This window comes from Ammospiza nelsoni, chromosome 1, assembly GCF_027579445.1.
Source record: "Ammospiza nelsoni isolate bAmmNel1 chromosome 1, bAmmNel1.pri, whole genome shotgun sequence".
NCBI classification, from domain to species: domain Eukaryota; kingdom Metazoa; phylum Chordata; class Aves; order Passeriformes; family Passerellidae; genus Ammospiza; species Ammospiza nelsoni.
The window spans coordinates 21,544,571-21,566,545 of NC_080633.1; the positions used below are offsets into that span (position 1 = coordinate 21,544,571).

Genomic DNA, 21,975 nt, shown 5'->3' on the forward strand with positions numbered 1-21,975 from the left:
ATCCAGGGTTTACAAGGGGACATGGTGCTGCCAGCTGCTTGTGTATTATCTCACCAGATGGGCAATGCTTCTACCTTATGACAAAGTGCCAGCTCATGTCTGTGCATTGTAGTGGTTACTCCTGTTTCATTTCTACGCGGCGATTATTTCAGTACCTGATGTGTACCTGACTTGTCTGCTCCTCCACTGTTGCTGTTGCTGGCCCGTGCACTCCCACAGCAGTGTAGCTAGAGATTCCCTGTGTGGTGTCCAGCAGTCCTGCACCTAGAGCCAGAGATCATTCACAACCAGCAGTGTGCATTTACCACGGTGTGTATTGGTAAAGCTCAATACTATGAGACATACATGGTCAAATTTGAAGAAGCTTCTGAAATCAGGCTACCACTGCTATTGGAATACGCCATTTTTTGGATAAATCACTTGCCCTGGTTAGACAAGAGCAAAGAACACACTTTATGTGAAAACCACATATAAGGCAAACATTTCTTCCTTTTTCATCATATCTTGATATACTGATTTGTAAAGACTTATATCACAACCTTTGTTATAACTAATACAACTCATTAAAACTGTATTATGTAATATATTTTGAGTGCTGGTGTTGCATCCTTACAAAAAGAAGCTGGTGTGTGTCAAGTTTTACATGATTGCTGTGAGACTCCAAGTTCGTGGTAAAAAATTAATGCAATTAGAAAAAGACATCTGTAATAATACCGCACATACTTTAAGAGGTGATCAAAATGCTTTATTCAAAAATATATTTTTCAATGTATTTTCTACATTTTCACTTACAATTAAGTAAATTGTTAAACTAGAAAGAAACCTTATCTTTTTTTGATTTGAGATTCCTCTTGCCTTCTCTCGTCAATGGAAGCTAATTAGAACTTCCAGACCTTTCAATCAAGTATTACTCAAAGAATATGAGGATAATGAGAAGATTGACAGTATTACAAGGATTAAAATCAGCCCCTGAGGACAGGAAATTTAACTGAAAACCATAAATTCCTTCCAAGGCAATTTCCTTCCAGGTGACACATCTTCAGAAGTAGTTTGAAGGTAACATTCAGTAACAGTATTAGATTATGCTTTTGAAACAATTATTTTAAAATTTCAGTTGAAAAGATTCTGTAGGTAGGCTCATATTCAGTAAATCATTCATGAGCAAACTTTTAGAAGGGAGAAAATGTAGAGACAGTATACAGTTTTAATATTCTAATTAAAAAGAAAAGTTACAATTAGTTTGTTTGCATTGAGTTTTTCAGAATTTTTTTTAAATGACTGTTCTACTGAAATCTGAATTTTATTAACCTTCCTTATAAATCAGGCATATTTATTAATTGTTCCTACTTAAAAGTCAACCACCGCTTTGGATTTGCTAGGAGTATTTTATCAATTTTATCTTGGGATATGCCTCGAATTAGCATTTTAGGAACTATATTTTTTAGGATATGTGAATATCCATGACCTCCATATTTCATCAGCCTGTTCTTGGTGTGCAGATCATGAGCCATCAGAATTCTGTCTTCATAGCCTTCTTCAATCAGCGTACGAATCCTGCAAAAAGTTGGAAGAATCCCTGTCAATGAAAGTTCTCATGTAACAGCATTTCCATTTCTTACATTACTGTACTGCTGGACTGTAATATAACACAAAATACTTTGGTGCTCAGAGGATTTACTCCTTACATTTACCTGAAAATAAAATATATTTTTTATTGCATGAAAAATATCCCACCTCTGAAAACACACCACCACTTATATCGAAATGGAGAAGTAAAACTTTGCTTTTGGCACATGACTTTGCATTTCCAGACCTATTAATTCCACAGAGGAATTCAAGAACTTCAGCATCACCATGCATGGGACACAGGTTTTATATAAATGAGTAAATAATAATTTCCTAGATAAATTCCTTCTCAGCACGTTACTTTTTGCTGCTGTCACAAGGCTGGTCCCATTACATTTGCTAATGACCAGACTCTGTGTGTCACATCTTTAAAGGAGCCTGACTCAATAACATAAATACTTTCAGATCTTTGGTTGAATCCCATTTAGCAAAGCAGGTTAATAAAAAGTTGAAGTTGCCAGTATCATACTCCATATAGACAGTTATCATCAAAACACATTGCAAAGATGTTCATTAAAGAAGACAAAGAAGCCTGGCATGGCACAGCACACACCAGGAAATAAGGGGCATTAATTAATAAGGCAGTGCAGCTAAACAGCCTTGGCAAAATGACAAGTCAGCTTGGAAAAAGAAGTAATCCTTCTGGTCACACTCTTGTAGCAGGACTACTACAAGTCCTTCTCTTCACATTTCATTCAGGTAGCCTTACTCCCCTGATCAGCTCATTTTTTAGCATTTGTGTTATGTGGATGTCTACACTCCTGTACTGCATGACTGTCAAGTTTCTCAGTAAGCTTCCATTTAGTTTGGCAGAGGATTACAGCACTGAAGTGGCAGGGACTGACAAACCAGCCCTGGAAAGTGCTCATTCCTCAGGAAGGCCTCCAATTCCATCACTTGCCAGCACTCTGAAATCCTAATCCTTACCTTCCTGACAATGCTGTGATCAGCAAGAAAACAAAAACTAGCCTTACAAGTACCCACACAGTATCTGAAAGCTCTTACTGACAGTTTTTATTACAGGTAGTTACAAGGAGATACATGTAGCAGCACCTAATCAGCATGGGCAGTGGAAAGAAAGCAAATAGGACAGAATTTGGTAAAATGTTATTGTTTTTCAAAAACCTACCATACATTGTGCCATACAGTGCACAACACTACATAAACCATAGTCTTACAACATCACAAGAATCTCCTCCAGCCTGAAATACAGAAAAACCACATGCCAACCCAAAAGTAAAAGTAATGGCACTAGAGGGACTAAGTTTTTGCTGACCAAACATATTATTAGAATCACCTCCTTTAATATTGGACTCATTTCATGGGTTGGGGAGGCATATGATCCTTTCCATTCTGTATCCATTGCTCCTTTTTGCTCATTCCTTTATATTTAGTTATTACTTTCTGACTCCAAATTCCCCAGAACAGAAGTCAGTGTTTTCCTTGCACTGGCAGCAGACTGCAGCCAAACTGCTGAAGAACACAGACAGCTAAAATGAGTTAAGTAAGTAGGTATGTTATGACTACAGAAGTTTGTGTTTTAAGCAAAAAAGATGTGAACAAGTATTTTCTATTCAGTATTTTCATTTAGAGGTCAATTTGGTTTCTACTTCTGTGGTGCTGTTTCACAAAACAAAACCCTAAAGAGATTGCCCCAGCCATCCTTAGTCCACTGATATAACACAAATACACACACTCACACTGTGCAATGAGAAGACAAACTTTTCATCTTTTCTTCCTTTGAACAGCCTGCTGCAAGAAATACTCAGACACTAGAGAGTTTCAGGAGAGATGAGGGTGGCTGAACAAGCATCATGGATGGAATGAGAACTCTGTCACAGTTGAACATGCACTTGTTAACCAAGGCCTAGTCCAGTCCTCTCTAAATATTCCCCAGTGCTTCCAGAGATGCTGACTTTCCATGGCACAGGAGAGGGCAGGAGACACAGCAGAGGAATCAGCTTTACTCATTCTAAGTGGGAAAACTATGGATTCCTTGCAACAGTTTAAAATACTGAGTGCAAGACTGAGAGCATTGCTAAGAGAGAAACAATTTCTAGTGTGAAAAGCAGCAGCAAATGCTTGGGAGGGTGGAAGAATAGCCACAGCACCTTCTTAGGAGAGAACAGTTTGAAAACAGATTAGTTTCAAGATTAATCTGACAATGAGGGGGAGGGAAACTATGTCTGAGATGTAAGGGAAAGCTCATAAAATCTTTCTCATCAAGGAGAGTGAAAGAACTGTTTGTGACTCTGGAAGGTAAAAAGACACAGGCAGGATGGCAACCCACCCCTCAGGCACCTGCCACTTCACTGCTCACACACACTGTGGACAACAGCATGGCAGCATCACACCTCCAGATGGAGAGGAAGGAGTGAGGTGTCCGTTCCCAGCTGATCCTACCTTCTCTCAGACAGCTTCTGTACAGAATGTATCTCCTTGGCAAAACGTGGTGTCAGCACAGCACAACAGATTGGCCGTGCAGCTGAGCTGAGACTGCAGGTGCTGATGAGAAGCAGGGAAGAGGTACCCTGCCAGTGGGACCAATATTTTCACATTGTGAGTGAGTGTGAGGAGAATGGGAGCTCTGAAGAGACAGGAATCACATCCTTCAAAACAGAGAAAGGGCAAAAGGACGGTGGGAGGAAAGGTGATAAAGTGCTTGAAAGAAAAAAGGCAGTTTTCCAGGATGGAAGCACAAATCCATCCAAAACAACCAGTGAGTTTTGCTGGGTTAGCAAACCAGTGAGGAGATAAAACAGGCTCAGATGATATTTAGTAGCAGCACCAAGTTTCCAATACTATGTTTCAAACAGAAGTACTTAATCCTAACGTAAATGTAGTATTGTCAGCCTTTTCCTTTTTACAGACTGTATAAATTCGACCAGATCAGCATGGAATTAGGAAAGAGAATGAAGTTTAAAAAGCTCTTAATCTTCTCCTCAAGTAACTTCCTACAACACTGTGATTCTGCATCTTCCTCTCAGAAAGAAGAAATGATAGATGCTGCTCTAACTGTGTGACAGCAGCAGGGGAAAATGGCATTATTTCAGCATGACAGAAGACAGTTTTGAACAACAAGCAGAATCACTCTGTGATGGTCTTAAAACAAGTATTTTTTTATCAATAATATCTTTTATCAATGGCCATGCTATAGCTAAAACTGCATGGGAGCAGATACCTTGCAATTCTCTCATTGTCGCTGGGCATGTCAATATCTGGATGGAACTGGTAGTGAAGGAACTCTGTACCAAACAGGTCGTACTCTAGGTAACATCCAAGCTTAGCAAATTCCAGAAGTTTCTTTTTATCAAATATGGTCCTGCAGAACACATGTAACACAGAGTCAGCACTGTAACAGGAATAAAACATCTTATGGTATGAGGACAGGTACTTTGTGATCTCCCACTTGCAAGGAAAAAACCAAATAATCTACAGTATAATTCACCGATTTAAGAAACAGAACTCCTGTTTGACACATGCAACTTAAGATGATACACAGCATTGTCCTTCTTACATTCATTTGAGATTTCATGCATTAAAAAACCAAAACAAATCCAACTCTTTCCCCATGAAATAATGAAAGCCTCTCCAATAATCTTTAAATGGAAACAGAAGAGTTACTTACTTTTGATACCATTAACCCTCTCAACAGACAACCTAACAAGGAAGGACATTTAAGGAGGAGGTTAATTCATAGTGATATTAAAAAAAAAAAAAAAGACAATGGATTACTCACACAAGACAGATTTACTTTCCCAAAAGAGTTAGAGGAGACAGCTTCACCCAGGGCTTGTTTCATCCATCACACACCAGCAATATACAACTTTGTCTTTAGTTTCTATTCTGAACAGTGATGTTTCTAGATTGCCATTAGAACAGCAATCTATCATTGTTTGCTCTGGGATCTGGCCAGAATGCCTTAAGGAAACGCTCTCACCAAAATACATAATGGCACTGTGAGTATCTGGGACATGGGCTTTGCAACAGATTTGCAAAGTGAAGGAACAAAGCTTCTAGCACCTCTCACTCATTCGGAAAAGAACAGCAACAGAAATAAGAGTTTTCTGAAATATTTTGGGTTTTCTTTGAACCATTTTTACCAAGTGTATAAGCTGTTCAAAGAAAAACAAAAACACTCAAGTGATACAATTTTATCTTTATAGCTGCCACACAATTTATTTTTTTGCTTAAGAAGAAACCACATTTCCACAAGAGCAGTAAAGTTAACCAAAAGGGCAGTAGTTTGTGGGGGATTTTTTATTATTGCAGATATTGATGTCACAAAGCAGTTTTACCTTACAGAATTACATCACAGTCTGTTGCTATGGAAATGACTGATGTCATAATTTCAATATTATGACTTAACTACAGATCAAGTAGGAGGAACAGATGGGTTGAGAGAGAGAAAATCCATGTTCAAACAAGCCTGCCATCAGCAGGAGTGTAAGACTTGCCAACTGTAATTAATAAAAAATGTTATTTTAAAATAAATGTTACAGTTTACAGAGACTGAACATTTATCACCAAATGAATTTTCAAAGTGCAGAGCAAAAGAACAGATTATTTTAGATCCAGCCCAGCTCAGTTCACAGGGAGACAATCGCCAAGAGTCTTCAATCCTATGCAGGTGGCAAAAGCACCCAACAGTCTATTTCAAAATCATAGCTAGAGCAGTTTCTTTTAAAAACTATTGTTAGTATCATGCTTTTGGGTGTTCTATCCCAATGAAGAGCCAGAGAACTTCATCTCCTCAGCCACTGGGTCCCACAGTGAGCCACAAGGATACAGCAACAGCAGCAGTTCCCAGTTCAAATTGCTGATCTCTGAGCTGGAATTGGGTGTTTGAGCAACACTGTCCCTGAACAGCTCTGAGCTCATGGAAAAGGAGATGGGACATGGTGAAGCACCCTCTAATTTGGAACTCAGCCATAAATACCCTGGGGACAGACACCAAACTGTAATGTTGCCCCAAATTTGTAACAGTTGCTGTGAGACTTCTAACAGAAATTACTCAAGTGACTTGAGTCAAGATGTGGATCTCCTTTATAACCTTGACCCCTAACAGATGACTAAAGAAGAGGCTCAATAGCTTTTGCTTCCAGCCTTTTAGTACACTGTAGCTCCATTATGTGGAACTGCTACCTTTTTTTAAGGTGCTAAATTGCAAGACATGGTAGCCAGCATTTTAATTTTACCATTTAATTGTAAATCCACTGGAAAACTACCATTCTGTCTATGTGAAATGCAGACATGAAATATGGAGCTATGTACAAATTTATCTCACATTTAAGGGACTGGGATGCTCCCACATGGATTTTTCTTACTGGAGGAGACTTAAAATGTTAAATGCACATTGCAAAGCCAAACTTCACAGTAGTTTATGTTACAGCAAGTGCCAACCTGAATGTGTGAAAGTAATGATAGAAAGAGATAAAAGGAAATGTCATATTGTGCATCAGTGGTTGTTATTGAAACTGCACCTCTGTTTTTCTACTTATATTGCTTGATTTCTATCAATTAATTATTTAATTCAACAATTTACAACAGTGTACAGGAGGCAAAAAGCCATAATTGTATGTTTATGTTGTATCAAAATGGCTGTGTAAGTACTGATACCTGAAGCTTGCTCAGTCCTCTTTCATAAAAGATTTAAGTAACCAGTTTTTTCTCAAAAAGGGGTGAAAAATACAGCTATAGATACTGTGCAACACAGGTAAATACAAAAAGGAAGTAATTTATAAATATTCAAATATAATTTCAGGGCATGAATTTTATGCTCCTAAAATCATCTAATAGAACAAGGAGCTCTGTGTGAATAACAAACACCTGTAGCTCGATTTGCAAGCTCTTAGAGTCTGTAACCATGAGAAATTTGGAGCACAGTGCTGTTTCCTGTATTACATTCACACTGAGGGCAAACAATCCAATTGCTGAGAATCATATGACCACAAATAGTCTCCATTATTCAGCAACTGGCCAAACTAATCAATGCTTGGACATACTCCAACTTACCACGAGTAAGACAAGGTCATACAAAACTGATTTGGTAACAGAGGCTATATTTCTAAACTGGAAATATAACTGGAGACAGAAAAGCATCCCAATTTCTCTCTGTGCCTCATGTGGAGCTCCTGGCTTTTGTTCTCGAGGAACATAAAAGTTAACTATCTGGTCTATGCTATGGACTATCCAAAACCCAACTACTTTCTTTTCAAGCAGTACTTCCTCTCTCTGGTAGTAGAACCATATTAAAAATCTGCCTTTTGCTTTGATCCAGACTCCAGCCAAATTCAGGAAATCTCCATTAGCTTCTGTGAGATTTTGGCAAGGCCACTAAGAGTGACCCAGCTTTCAAAAACACTGGAAGCCCAGCAACTTCCCACCCCATTTAGTGAGAGCTGCTCAATGTCCAATGCTTTGTAAATACAGAGATTTGTGCAGGGATACAAATTAATGAAATTCCCATTTTTAAAATGTGGCTACAGTTATTCCTAATCCCTCAGCCAGGTTTTCAAAGACAGCACTTAAAACACCAAAATCTCTTATCAATGTGAATCTAAAACCTGATCCTGGCTGTAATGCAGTCAAGGAGGAGGCAGGAGGCAGATTAAGCTCCATATATGCATTTATTTCTGAGTCATTTAACTTGAGGGTAACACTCTATGTCACCTTTTCCCAGTGTAGTTCTGCACAACCCCAGTGAGTGTGGCAGTACCCCAGGAAGCCCAGCAGAATATTCTCCTTACCTGTCGAGGTGAGACATGACTGTCTTTGAAGCATCAGCCCCGGCCTCCTGCAGGATGCGGATGATGTGGAAAGGGGAGTCGCTGTTCCTGCCAGGATGGATGATAACAGGGCACCCAAGCTGGGCCTGAGCCTCTGCTGTGGCCTGAAGCACTCTGTGTTCACTGGGAGTCAAAGGCCACGAGCAACCTATTTCTCCCACCACACCACACTTGATATTAGTCCCATCTGCTCCTTTGAGTACCTCATCAACAATAATCTCTGTCAGCTAGAGAACAGGAAAATGAGATTTTTGGTTATTATTACTATTTGCATTAAATAGCATCAAATTTGGCCTATGGATGCTGGGCTAGTTATGCTCCCAAGGTCTTTCTGAACTTATCTAATTAACAGCTGGGAGTGCGAAAACACTGCAGTTAAAATCTGGTTTCTGTCAACTAATGTTATGCTACCCATTCACTAAGACCAAAATAAACACAGAAACAAATCAATTTAACAGTATCCAGTCACACATTTGTCCAGGTTTGCCAAGAAAGCTGGTCTACATGTAATTTGAACTCTGATTTAGGCAGACATTAAGTTTTCCTGAAAAAAAAAAAAAGGTTAGTTTATTCCAAAACCTTTGCCTTGCACTCCTGAATTGGCTTCAGACACAATTCAATGTAATCTTTGCAAAACAAGATATCAGAGAATAAGGAAACCTTGTCATACATGTAGGGAAGAGAGAAACTCTGGCAAGCATTCTGAAGAGACAAGTTTAAGGCAAAACCTGTTTATGGGAATGCCAATGTAAAACAACAGGAGATCTGCTGACTTCAGAACTACAAAACAAAGCTCATTTGACAAATTTAGAGGATCAAAATTAGCCTTCTTTAGAGTGCCCATAGACAAAACCCATCAGAATCTCTTAATAAAACTACTTTGCTATAAAAGCTTTAGTTTTTCTTTCCCAGAATAGGCCATATGTCTTAAGCATACATTCAGAACTGAGAGCACAACACGGCACTGATGATGGCCAAACTTCTTTAGTACAGAGTAGAGGTTATCTGTGGGTCTCCATCAGTCCATCAAACACAGAAGGGAAACCTTTGCCTTGAGAAATCTGTTTGTGTCCATGCTATTTGTATCTATTTGTATTTCAAGGAATGGAAGAACATTTAGGAAAAGCAGTACTCTTGTGTACAGTTTGGGCCAGCTTGGGTCCAGTTTTGTTGGCAGCACTGCTCAAGTTTTGATCATTGATTTTTAAAATTAATTAGACTCGTTTGTAAACTATGACAGATTTTTTAAAAAATTGTCAGCTCTATTCATACACATTCACAGACTCCTACCTTGGAGAGTTCCATTCCCTCTTCTCCTCATCACCACATTTTCTTATTAAAAGATGAATATTTATTATTACAGGAACATCTGGGGACCTCAGCTATTATTAACACATTGTCTTAGTCACTGTACAAACATGCTGATGTAGACTATGCCCTGAAAAGCCTGGACAAATGATAGAGAAGAGAGCTATAACACACAGTCTGAGCAGAGCAATGATTTACAATTACCTTATAAATACTGCAATTATTTATGCTATTTATAAGAATGCTGGGTAAATTCAATGGAAAGCAATTAGCCATAAAAAGTGACAGAAGAGGTAGCAAGGATAAACTCCTTCCTTAAAAAATAGTAAAAACTCAAGATAGCTTGTGGTGTACCAAATGTCCACACACGAACCACTGTATTTTCCTTTTAGTGTTGCATTAAAACAAATCCCTCAGAGAAAATGGAGCTTAAGAACTGGAAATTCTGACAGACAAACCAAGGACATTAAAGTAGTGTTGCTCCAGATATCACACACAAGCAGTAATGCTGTTCCCGTTTTCTATGCTGAGCACCTCTGTATTCCATCATTTTACTGGAACTTCTCTCCAACTTTGGCTTACCCAGGGGGTAATTCACAGGACAGAGGCACTGAAGCAATGGTTAAGACTTACCTGCTCCACTGTCATGGCCTGTGTTTGAGAAGAATGAGTGGAATCCACATAAAACCCAGCACCAGCAACAATATGAACTCCAGTTTCTTCAGCAAGTTTCTTCAAAGCATTCATATCCCGGCCAATCCCTGTAGTTGTGTTTTCCACAATCGTCCCACCACCTGCTGCTTTAAAATGCAGCAGCTCCTCCCTCACAGCATCTGTCTCCTGATACAAAAGAAGGTTTTCTTTATGGCTGTAGGGATTTTGCTTAATCCAAAACAAGTTCTTCATCTCAATGGGCCCATTAGACAAAGGCTCTTGGCCTGGAGAAGGTGGACAAAAGCAGCTGCTGTAGTTCATAGTCAAGTGTTCATGAGTCAACGTGTAGCCAAGACAGTCTGGCTCCACAGGGCCCAAGACAGTCTGCACTTTTCCACTCAAGGAAGGCATTTTTCTTTAACAAAGGGAAAAAAAAACAGATCCAAAAGGAGTCTGGAAAAGAAGAAAGGAAACAAAAACATTTCAGAAAGAGCAGTGTTATCTCAGGCAATTTCTGAAATCCCTCCTCCCTCTAACACATGTACCTACACTCTGTGTGTGTTTGCTGGGATGTTTCCAAAAGCTGTTTGTAGCAGGGTGGTCAATATGAAAAACAAGGCATTTATTTTACCCAACTGTGCTTGGATCAGTACTCCAGCAACATAAACACACCACATTCCAGTAAATGGAAATTGTCATCATTTATTGTGCTGCAGTCAGTATCACATCAAGATAAATGTTTCCTATTTAATAAAACCACTGTATGTTCATTTAGGATTTTTTGCTCTTCAGCAGCTGTCAAATTTTGTCAGCTTCAGCCACCAGATGAATACACTTGGCACCAAGGCTGAATATTCCTTACTGGTATGTTCAGTATATTTATCTCTGGCCTCTGAAACTCAGTATCCCTCTCACATACCAAGGAAGCAGTCGGTGTTTGGGCACCTTGCCTGCCCCTCTCTATGTGGAATGATGCATGGGTGGGGGTGATAATCTGCTCCTCTGGCTGCAGCAGGGCTCAGGTTCTCCTACCAGCTGTGCTCTGGAGGTCTGGAACAGCCCAGCACCACTCCTCTAAGGCTGACAACAGCCACCAAATATACAGCACAGTCCACAAACAGCGGTGGAGAACCCAAAGTGCTTCAGAGGGCAAATATTTTTCCAGTTAAGAACAGACCTTAATCTAACAATTTACATGTGGCTCAGCATCTCAGGCATTTTTAAATTAATCTTTAATATCAATGAAAAATGTTACTTCTCAAAACTTCAAACAAGCAGTGACAAACACTGACAAACTACAGTCTGCAGTTGGTTCATGTCAAAGTCCCTGTGCCAATCTGGCCTAACTCACTGCAGGTTAAAATTAACTGCAGCTCTCCCCATTGGGATTTTAGGTTTTTGTTAGTTCATGTTAGATCTTCCAGATGCTAGTCACAAAGGCTTGAGGATATATAGTTAAAATCCCTAGTCAACCAAAATCATGAGTTATGAAACAAAATACATGTTTAATCATGTCCAGAGGAAAGGACTAACTAGAGCATGCATTATTGATTAAAGAGAGAGGTCTTTCCCATTTCTGCCTCCCTTTTAGTGAATAATGTCATAAACATGGGTTTGTTACTGGTAAAGCCCTCAGAGGACATTTTCCTTTTAACTGCTAAAGTTAATCTACCAGGATGACAGAAAAACTGAAATCTGAAGGGCACTGAACTCTACATATCAAAGGGCACAGGAACATCAAGATCTCTTTGGGGATACTTTGATCTCATGAGAAGCAGTCACTGTCAGAGCACCAGTGCACAAAAGTGACCCAGCCCCTGGAAAAGGCAGCTATTGCCTGCCCAGCGAAGTCTACAGTGCTGGTGCTCACTGTAATATGAAGAGTTGGCCATCCATAAAAAAGAGAAATGACTGACTGACTATGTTTACTTGCCTTGTGTAAATGCAGATTAAGAAGAACTGTTCTTTTACGAATTTTGTTCCTGGACTAGCACGTTAACTTGTTTGAGAAGGTAGCAGAATAAATTACTCTCATAGAACAGACTGCTGGCTGATTAATAGGATGATTTATTTTTCTTCCAAACAGATTAAGAAGTGCATGATTTCAGAAAATATTATTCTTGAGCAAATAATTAAAAGCAAAATACCTGTCTTAGTCAGAAACTGCTCCTAGCTGCAATTCAATTAAACAGTCATTAATTCCATCCTTGAAGAAGGCTGGTGCTCTATATAGAGCAACCCACTATTTTGGAGAAAGTTCAATGATCTGAGTCATTTTTATATGCACAGCAAAGCAACTGACATAATTCTAAGCATTACCTTTGCTTTATTTTTTTGCCCCCCTCTTTTTTTAATGTTAAACATCTACACTGTGGCATTCACTAAAACCCTGACAGCAAAGAGTGATAACTACCCTCTACATTAGGTTCACACTTCTCTTTCCCCATGTTCACTGACAATTTTCCAATCCATTTAGTAAGTTAGCAACCCAAACCTATATACAATTAAATACACAAGTATTTAATTTCTTTTGCTAAAGCTTGACACAAATCAATTACCAGTTCCCATGCAAGGTTTTTATTGTAGCAGACACTAACTTGTTGATTTTTAAACTCTAGATTTCAGATTACCGCTCACATACAGAATTTACTGAACCTTTTGACTGAGGCCAAGGATTTTTATAAATATAAGAAGCATCACAAACAATGGAAACTGACACAAACAGCATTTAAAGTAGGCCCAATTTTATCTTCATGAAAAATGTATTATTATTAATGCCTGTTCCTGTTAACTGACACAGTTTTAGAAACCCACCACTCCTAATAAAAGAACTATAAAAAATAAAGACAGGCAGCAACCTGTGACTGGAATTATTTTTGAAACCACTGTTGTGATATCTTCCGTACTGTCATTCACATAAAGAGCCTGCCCTGGTTATGACACATTATGATATGATATGACATTATTATATACATATGATACATTATTCCTAGTAAGATTCACTTGATGGAATCAGAATTACACCTTTTTAAAACAGATTTTAGGTGAAATAGCCTTTAAATGGAATCAGGATTCCTACTTGATTTAAGGAAGTATATGTTACTACAGGAATCCCTGATTGTGTGAGTTACTCATGATTTGCATGCCATGTTTTACACAGAACTTTCTTTTGAAAAAGTTTCTTCTTTCATACACCAAGGACCGCATTCATATCACCTCATTTAGCCATTTAAATGATGTATGTCTACTACAGAACAACCATCGGGAGATGGAAGGACATATCTGTAGGCAATTCATCCAGCTTATTTTGAATGCCTATAATAGGACAGAAGTCACTTTCTCTAATGTCATCCTCCTTCCATGGACTAAGGAGCAAGCCAAGAAACAATCCAGAACAAGACAAATATATTTCAGATGGCTTTACAAAGGATATGTGAATTATATTTCCTTAATCTTAACCCAGTCTGAGGGGATGGGAAAATGTGTTGATTCCTATCACAGAAGATAAACAGGTAGGTTCATATCTGGCAATAACAGCTATTTTGCTTTCGAAAACCACTAATTTATGTGGTGGTATTGCCAAGGAGCTCCTGCACAGACCGAGACTTCTCAGCTCTGGGTGTTATATAAAGAGAGAGATAAATCATATTTCCTGGAAATTACAAATTCAGACTAAAAAAATAAGAAAATTGCTTTAAGGTGTAATCAAAATTTGTATTATTTCACAAAAGTCATGAAACACTACCTTATAATTTTTGTAATAAACTCTGGACAGATCTTTATAACCACCAACTGTATGATGCATAAACTACAACTCTCACCATTAGCCAACTATCAAATGCTGGTGAAGTAAATATTTTTCCTAGAGGTATTGTTAAGAGAAAAGAGACTTGCTGCTAAAAAGATCATGGTGCTGCATTCCTGGCTCTGGTAAAAACTCCACTGAATTCAATAGATGTTTTGCCTGAATACTGATGACAAGATTTATGTTTCAGCTTTTCCCATCTGAAACGTGCACTTCAGTCATTGTGTCATTTTAATGGCCTTGTAATGGGAAGTCCCCCTAGGTTTGGATTAGTTGCTTCCTACAGTAATCTCATATTGCTGAACCATTATAATCACATAAACACAGTTTCCATATGCTAATTCTGCATTTGTTTTGATTCGGTAAGCACATTTTAATGGCATTAGCACAGATTCTCTGCAGACTGGCGTGAGAATCATTTCACTGTCGTTACATTACAATGTGAGATTAGAGCAACATTAAATCCAGATTGCTGTGACATAAAATTTACCAAAGAAAAGCAAAAAAAAAAAAGTCTCAATGGGTATTAACTGTACCCAGAAAAAGTTAAACACAGCTGCCATTTAGAAACAAGGGCTGCCCTGGGTGCATCAAGAGCATTCTAAGTGGGTCTTTCCTTTATAACCACAGAGCCCTGGGAAATGTGATACAGCACAAGCTCACTATATATTTATAGATGGAGGAAATGTTTTGAGTATTCAATTCTAGTTTGAGCAACCCCTACAGAACATGGAAAAGCCAGTAATTAGAAATATGTGACACGTGCAGGAAATTTCTATTAGTTAGTCTATGCTGTGTTATCTTACCGTTACATGTGTTATCTTACCGTACATGTAAACATTTTGCGACAAGGGAAGAAGTTAGCAAGACAAAGGAAGAAGAGAGGCAGAGTGTAAGAGAACAAAGAGAACATGTAGACTACGTCAACAAGAATATAAAAAAACCTGATTCTTCTCTTCCCTCATGTTTCTGCCAACATTGTAGAGATTTACAGAAAGGAAGAAATTCCATACTGCCCACACAGTTCTTCCTCTTCCCCACCAGACAAGCAAGCTTTCTAACCTCTCTAGATCTATTCCACCTTCTTCAAAAATATATTCACGAGTGCTAATTACAGTGCAAACATACCTGACACCCAGCACTCCCTCAGACATGGATTTCAGTAAGCACAGCTTTTTTGCTCATGCATGCTGTCAGGAAAGCACAGCTCCAGGGGCTATGGAGCTGGGCCTGCCACGGCTGGGTGGCTGAGTACAGCAGGAGGACAGGACAGATACAGACTTCAGGACATTTGCTCCAGGACAGATGCAGAGTCACCTGTCATTCAGTCCAGCAATTCCCCCTGCACCAGTCAGTGCAAAGGAGTCCAAGACCTATGACACTGTAGTCCTACACAGGCTCTCTCACACCATCACTAGTTCATGTTACATGAGATAACAACAATCTGGGCCTCTTCTGTAGAACTGGCAGGTATGCTGCTCTGAAAATGCCATATTATTTTCATTAAAAGTCGTAAATGTTCTTCCCCGTTTTCAGGGAATTGGTCAGAATGGCATTGGTCTTTTTCCTCTCCCAAAATGGAGCTATGAGAGTACCATGGTTTGCTGAACTTCAAGCTAACTCAAGGCTTTGTGTCCTAAGGAATGATGTCACACCGGAGACTTTTCATGCCTTGAACAAAGCTCTTATGAGAGAGGAGGGGAACACTTATGGTGCCTCTCTCCCACACAAACTCCTGCCTAGCCCCAGAGGAGTATATGCTGCAGCTCCTCCCTTTGTGGGCCACCCTTCGTTTCCCACCTTTGAGTGGCTGTATCTTCATGCAGCATGCACACAAACCTCACCATTTTGGTTGTGTAAGCTCTTGACTGGGTAGAAATTGGCCAAGAGACTCAAAGTCTAGAGAATTCTTGGGAGAATTATTTAAAAAGCATCATCTACTCCACCTTGCCGCATTTTTTCATGAAACACGTTATTCTGGAAATACTGAGAATAGTGGGTTAATGTTGTAACCTTCAGTGACCTACCTCTGGTCTCCAGACCATTCAAAAACATATTTCCTTATGAAGTCAAGCCAAAAGAAATGCTAAATACTGCTTTTTACTATATTTTCTGTATATGGTTTGAGCAACCAAAAAACCTTTACATACAGAAGTGAGAAAGAATACTAAAAGTAAGACCTTATATAAGGTTACAGTATGTGCTATGAAAAAGAATTAGGAGAGCTTTAGACAAGCCTTATATAATCCAACTGTGATAAAGAGAAGTCCCACCAAAATATGCAGGTACACACACTCCACAGCAGCTACACTGCTTGAGCAGCACTGTCAATGCTCTACAGTCTAAAAGCAGTCACTTAAATTTTAAGAGAAATGTAAACATTAGTACACACCTGGGAAAGGCCAATATATTGCCACCCTGCCCTGAGAACCTCCAAAAAGCACACTCAGATAAGGAGCTGGGTAAGCGAGAAGCAAAGCTTTTACATGTTCACCTGAAAGAGAAAACTCTTACAGCACCTTCCCTCTGTGCTCAGCTTGTGGCAGACAGACCTTCCAGCTTTGCATGGTTTGAGGGTCATGCTCGGGCTCCAGCCAGGCTCTAAGCCAGGCACATCTAAATCAGATTGCTTCCTTACAGCTGAAGTGCCACACCAGGACAAGCACAGCGGGGGGACAAACCCCAGGGATCAAAGTAAGCACACGTGCTTTGCCCCAAGAAGCAGAGTCCAAGTCACCTCAAATATGGAACTTTGCACAATTCTTTTCCAGTTTGGTTAAAGTTTAGCTGTTGTGACCAGAATAGTCAGACTTCCCTTTTACCTTATTTCTGTGCAGATAACAGTCTCAAAATCTAGGCTTCTCTGAGCAAAGTCACATTGAAGTTTCTCTTCCTCAGAGAGATCTGAGACCAGCATACCCCTAAGTGTTTTTTCATTAACATCTCTTTAGAAGAACTTCAGGGGATTTTACATTTTGGGCAGCTTCCAAAATTACTCCTGATAAAAGGTCAGATAAAAATTCTCCTCCAGGGTCAAACATTACATTAATTATATTTTACATGCACACATAGTGTTTTTAGGCCAAAAATCAGAACTGAAGTCACATTATGCTATATGCAAATAGGGACTAAGTCTTGCATGTTGATACATACATTCATATTCTTAAGACTTAACAGACTCACATTTGCTTCTCGAGGGTTCTGGGGTACAAGCACATATTCTCTTTCTTTTGAGGACAACAAGAAGTAGGGAAAAAAGTCTCCTTTTCAGGAATGCATATCCAGCCTTCATTCCCTCTAAATCTCAAATCTGAAACAAGCATACATCTTAGCTCCACTCTTTGTTGCTATTCTCATTGACTTTCATTGGTTTTCTCTCTACTTGAGGCAACATACACATATTTTCACATGAGCTCAAACATTTCAGTAAGCATGCTGGGTGGAGCATTATCACTCACTTGTGCAGGCCTAGAGAGCCACACCAAACCCCTCCATGATCTTTAAATGCAGAAATGCACCACACAAATCTAAGCAATGGATGAGTGATATGCATTACTATCTCTTGATCAAGACTGAACATTACAATCTAGAAATATTCAGATGAATAAACCCTAATGTCAGATTTGCCACAGACCACAGCAGTCACTGATCCACTCAGATCTGCAAAGCCATGCATGCTGGAAAAGAGCATGGTGATTTGGTTTAAGTCTCATTCAATATCACAGACTGCAGCAACTGGAAAAAGCAGGGGATTCCAGAAAACCACCTTCTTTACTAGGGAGTGATGAGTTTAGATGCAAAGAAATAAATTCAATGTCCCACTACTCCAAAGAACTGTATTACAAAATTTGCAACCAATCTCAAGACCTAATGGGAAAAAATACCCTGAGAAAAGCTTTTGGACTGTGACTGCTTTCTGTGACTGTGTCAGGAAATGGAAGCAGTATGTCCTTCTCAAGGTCCACTCTAAAGAAACCAGCCCACACAAGAAAAGTTAATGTGAGTCAAGGGAAAGCTCAAAGCTGATGGGTGTAGCTCAAGGAGTATCTTTTACCTCAGAAACTTTACAGTCTGCATGCTTTGTCAGTGGTCAGACTCAATGGCCTCTTGCTTATACAATTCCTGCTTTTAAGTTCTTACCCCCATCTTGGTACCACAGTGGAATGCTAGGAACAACCAACACAGAGAAGCTGACAAAATTGTCAGGTCTCCTACATATCCTTCTATTTCTTTTCCAGGTATTGCTGAATCTTCAGTCTTAACAAGAACGGGGTACAGAACCCTGCCACTGTTTTGTCTTTTTGTATCACAGAATTTCTGAAAGAAGAAACAAACTCAGTATTTTTGTCCTGGAAACTATTATCTGTTTTTCAAGAAATCCTAGCTACTCAGTCTAAAGTGAACAACAAAGAACAAAGTCCTGCAATAAAACTTATAGAACACCGGAGTTCAAGCATTAAAAATCAGTTGAAGATTTTCAGACCCATCTGAAAATGACCCATGTGCCAAAAGGTACACAAATCACAGCAAAAAAAAGAGGCACACTCCTTTCACCTGATCCCTAACCCTCACTGTAGTGACCGTGGATAAAGCAAAGACAACTGTGGGATAAAACAATTCTCCTTTTACATTTTGAGGAAAGAGATGAGATCCCAAAAGAGCAGAAAAAGGGAGCAGTTCAGCAGGTAACACACCATTCTTTGATCCTACCTCCTCCACAGAAGTTACTTGAAGAAAAATCCTGTGGCTGTGGCTACACAACAGTGGGGTTTCAGAGTATCTTGGAGAAGAGTGATTCTACATTTCTGAGATCCAAGTAAAAAAATGTGATTTACTTAAAGCTGCCATCTAAAAGATGATGGTGGTGGTCTTTCTTCCTGCTTCCTTTTTATCTAAGTAGTTAATCACTTGTGAAACATATACCTGCTATTGTTAGGATAAAATGCTTTTCTTGGATTATTACCAACATACATAGTACTGTCAGACCAAAGACATGACCACTGCTTAGAAAATTCTGAGGAAGCTTTTTAATTTGTGACCAGAAAAATGACATTGAAGCAGAAAAACTACTCTACAGTGTTGAGAGGATGTAATTTCTCCTTAGAACTAGAGGGATGGAATACTCCCCTTCCCCTCCAATACAGCTGGCAATCCAATTTTCCAGAAATGCAGAAAATGTAAAAGAGTTCAAAACTGTTCTGAATCAAACCAGAGACTTGTACTTTGGGCTTCCACAGTCTAGATGGATCTCATACCAGACAGGTGGCCAGTCTGATACAAGCAGAAGCCTCACTGTTTTCATGAACCTTTAGAAGTCTTGGTTTCATCTGACAAAAACATGAATTTGTTCAGTATTTCAAGTCCTGAAAGACAGGAAAAACATTTTAGATCTACATCAAGTGAAATAAGGGAAAAATTCACAGAATGTTCAGAGGCATAGTCCTTTAATAAACACAGAACTCACTGGTGCCATATGCTTCACTATATACTGATTTTTATGTGTGAGAAGCAAGCTGATGGCTCCTAACCACAGAGGGAAGCTGTGACATTTGTTCCTGTTGCACCATGCACTAATTCAGCAAGTTAGCACTGGTCACCTACATGAAATATAATTAAGCATTTGAATGCCATTGTTGCCACCTTTGATTTTAACTATGAAAATTAATGTGATGATGGTGACAGGATGGCAAATATTATATCTGTTAAATTCCAAAACATAAGGGGCATTCATAATAATAAATGACACTTATGTAGTCTTTCATAAAACAATCCCCGAGTACCTGACAAAATGATGCAAAACTACTTAGTAGAAGCATTGCTTCACCCACCACTGAAACACAGCCCCCAGCAGAAAGAAGGCAACAACCTTTAAACATTGCAGAACATATTATGACAGAGGACGTTGAATAATGTATCCCGTGTAAAGCAGAAGGGAATTCCAGACAAGTCAAACAAAATTTCCCAGAAGCAAATGACCTCCAGCTAAAAACTCGTTTCATTCAAGAACTGCCACAAGCCTCTAGTATACAGAGGATATCAACCTTAAGACCAGACACCTGAAAGAAAAGAATTATGCTTACAGGTATCTTAGAGATCGTGTATAAATTCCCTCAGAGTTCCTCACCAACAGGACCTGTATGGTTCAACTTACAACCAAACTAACCACAACACCAGACCCAATGCAGAGGGGGTGCCAAAACCCAAGGCCACTGCCCAGCAGAGGCTTTGCCACCGTGCTGAAGCTCACTTGGCAGGGGGAGCTGAACCTCCCTTGCCCCGATTGAGCTGCCTTCCGCAGCTCCCAGCCGCTGCCAGGGGAGCAGGAACCTGCTGCAGCCGTGTCTTGGAACGGGCAGCGAGCCTCAGGCCGCCGAGACATGCATGGTGGAGTGTCGTGTCCCAACAGGGCACACAGGCAAGTCTGGAGCTTTGCTGCTGAGCCCTGACAAGCTTCAGCAGCTCTGGAAGCATCTCGCAGAGCGCTGCTGGCGCTTCCAGATGGAGAGGCAGCTGAAGGCAGGCTCTGAAGGTCCCCGTTTTGGATTGAGGCATTTTTTCCTTCACAGAGACACCCTCGGGAACTGTCGGGAGAGGAGTACTAGAGAGGACGTAGTTCCAATATTTAACTTGTTATGGCTGTACAAATATTAAATACCAGCACTAATAATAGCAGCGTAGCTGCACTCACACAGTGAAGCCGCCTAAGCTCGGGGCTCACTCTGTTGGTAACTATCATCTGGTGCTGTAAAACGCTTCTGCAGGGAGGAGCTGCTCGTCCCCTCACACTCCACATGGGGAGCCCTGCCTGTCCCAGCGCCGCCGTCCCGGCCACCTCTGCCCCGGTCCCGCAGCCGCCCCTCGGCCGGGGCTGCACCGGCCGTGCCGGGCCCTGACCCGCGGCCGAGCCCGGCACAGCCCTGCGCTCCCCGCCCGCCCCAGCCCCGAGCACCGCCGGCCGCCTCCCGCTCTCCCGCCTCGGGCCTTGCCGGGCCGGCAGCAGAGCGACCGAAAGCCGCTCTCGCCCCTCAACTCGGGCGAAGTTTCCCGGCCCGGGCGCCTTGTCGGGCCGAGGGCATCAGGGGCGAGCCCGGCACGGCTGTGGGCCGCCGGAGGTGGCGGAGCGGCTCCGCTGGCGTTCCCCACACCCCGCTCGCTCACCCCGCGGCCCGAGCCCTCCGCCGGCAGCACCGCACCCCGCAGGGCCCCGGCAGGCAGCGAGCCGCGACCGCCCCGAGCGGGGCGGGACTTCCCGGGGACGGGAGCGAGTGGCGGAGCAGCCTGGGGGCGGCGGGGCCCGGGGAGCCCGGGGAGCCCGGGGAGCAGGACGGGTGGGCGGGAGGACGGCCGGGAGCGGAGCGCTGCCCCTCTGCCTCCCCGCCGGGACCTGCCCGGCTCGCTGCCCGCTCCCCGGCCCCAGGAGTTCCCCCGTGAGTGAGGGGCAGCTGTGCTTTGTGTCATCCTTGGCTCCTGGTGCGAATGAGAGTCGGTGGCTGTGAGCATCCTGCCTGTCCCTGTGTGTACCCTCTGTTACACAGGGAGGAGGCTGGAATCCACCGAGTCATTTTGGGGGAAGGGGGGCGTGGGAGTTCGCGCCGAGTGCTTGGGCTTGCAAGAGGCAATGTTTTCTAATCTACCCTTTAATGCAAATAGGATGGTTGGAGAGGCACTTACAAGTATCTATACGCAGGATGACAGTGACTGATTCTGGAAGAAAATGCAGGTCCAGAGTATGAAATGAAAACACAGCTAACACCAAGTTAGAATAATGGAATCATTAAGGCTGCAAAAGAGAAC

General features: G+C 41.1%; 1 protein-coding gene across 4 annotated transcripts; it reads right to left on the bottom strand.

The window, feature by feature from the left end:
- Positions 1-723: 723 nt before the first annotated feature.
- Positions 724-21,407, bottom strand: PTER (phosphotriesterase related). Of its 4 annotated transcripts, none has more exons than XM_059471501.1 (5): positions 21,340-21,407; positions 10,356-10,829; positions 8,376-8,641; positions 4,808-4,948; positions 724-1,554 (listed from the first exon to the last, which is right to left on the bottom strand). In XM_059471501.1, exons 2-5 carry the CDS (start codon positions 10,785-10,787, stop codon positions 1,344-1,346), a joined length of 1,050 nt encoding a protein of 349 aa, XP_059327484.1. In that variant the 5' UTR covers positions 10,788-10,829; positions 21,340-21,407; the 3' UTR covers positions 724-1,343. The 4 variants fall into 4 exon arrangements, with proteins under 4 accessions (XP_059327484.1, XP_059327475.1, XP_059327504.1 ...); XM_059471492.1 differs by lacking the exon at positions 21,340-21,407 and adding an exon at positions 16,676-16,883; XM_059471521.1 differs by lacking the exon at positions 21,340-21,407 and adding an exon at positions 16,701-16,868.
- Positions 21,408-21,975: the final 568 nt, after the last annotated feature.

What these genes read in the sequence shown, in the direction of transcription:
- PTER (XM_059471501.1), bottom strand. Translation starts at nt 10,787, where the DNA reads ATGCCTTCCTTGAGTGGAAAAGTGCAGACTGTCTTGGGCCCTGTGGAG. An exon ending in GTCATGTCTCACCTCGACAG is followed by an intron (nt 4,949 to 8,375) that starts GTAAGGAGAATA and finishes TGTGTTCTGCAG; the next exon opens with GACCATATTTGATAAAAAGA. An exon ending in GACAATGAGAGAATTGCAAG is followed by an intron (nt 1,555 to 4,807) that starts GTATCTGCTCCC and finishes AACTTTTTGCAG; the next exon opens with GATTCGTACGCTGATTGAAG.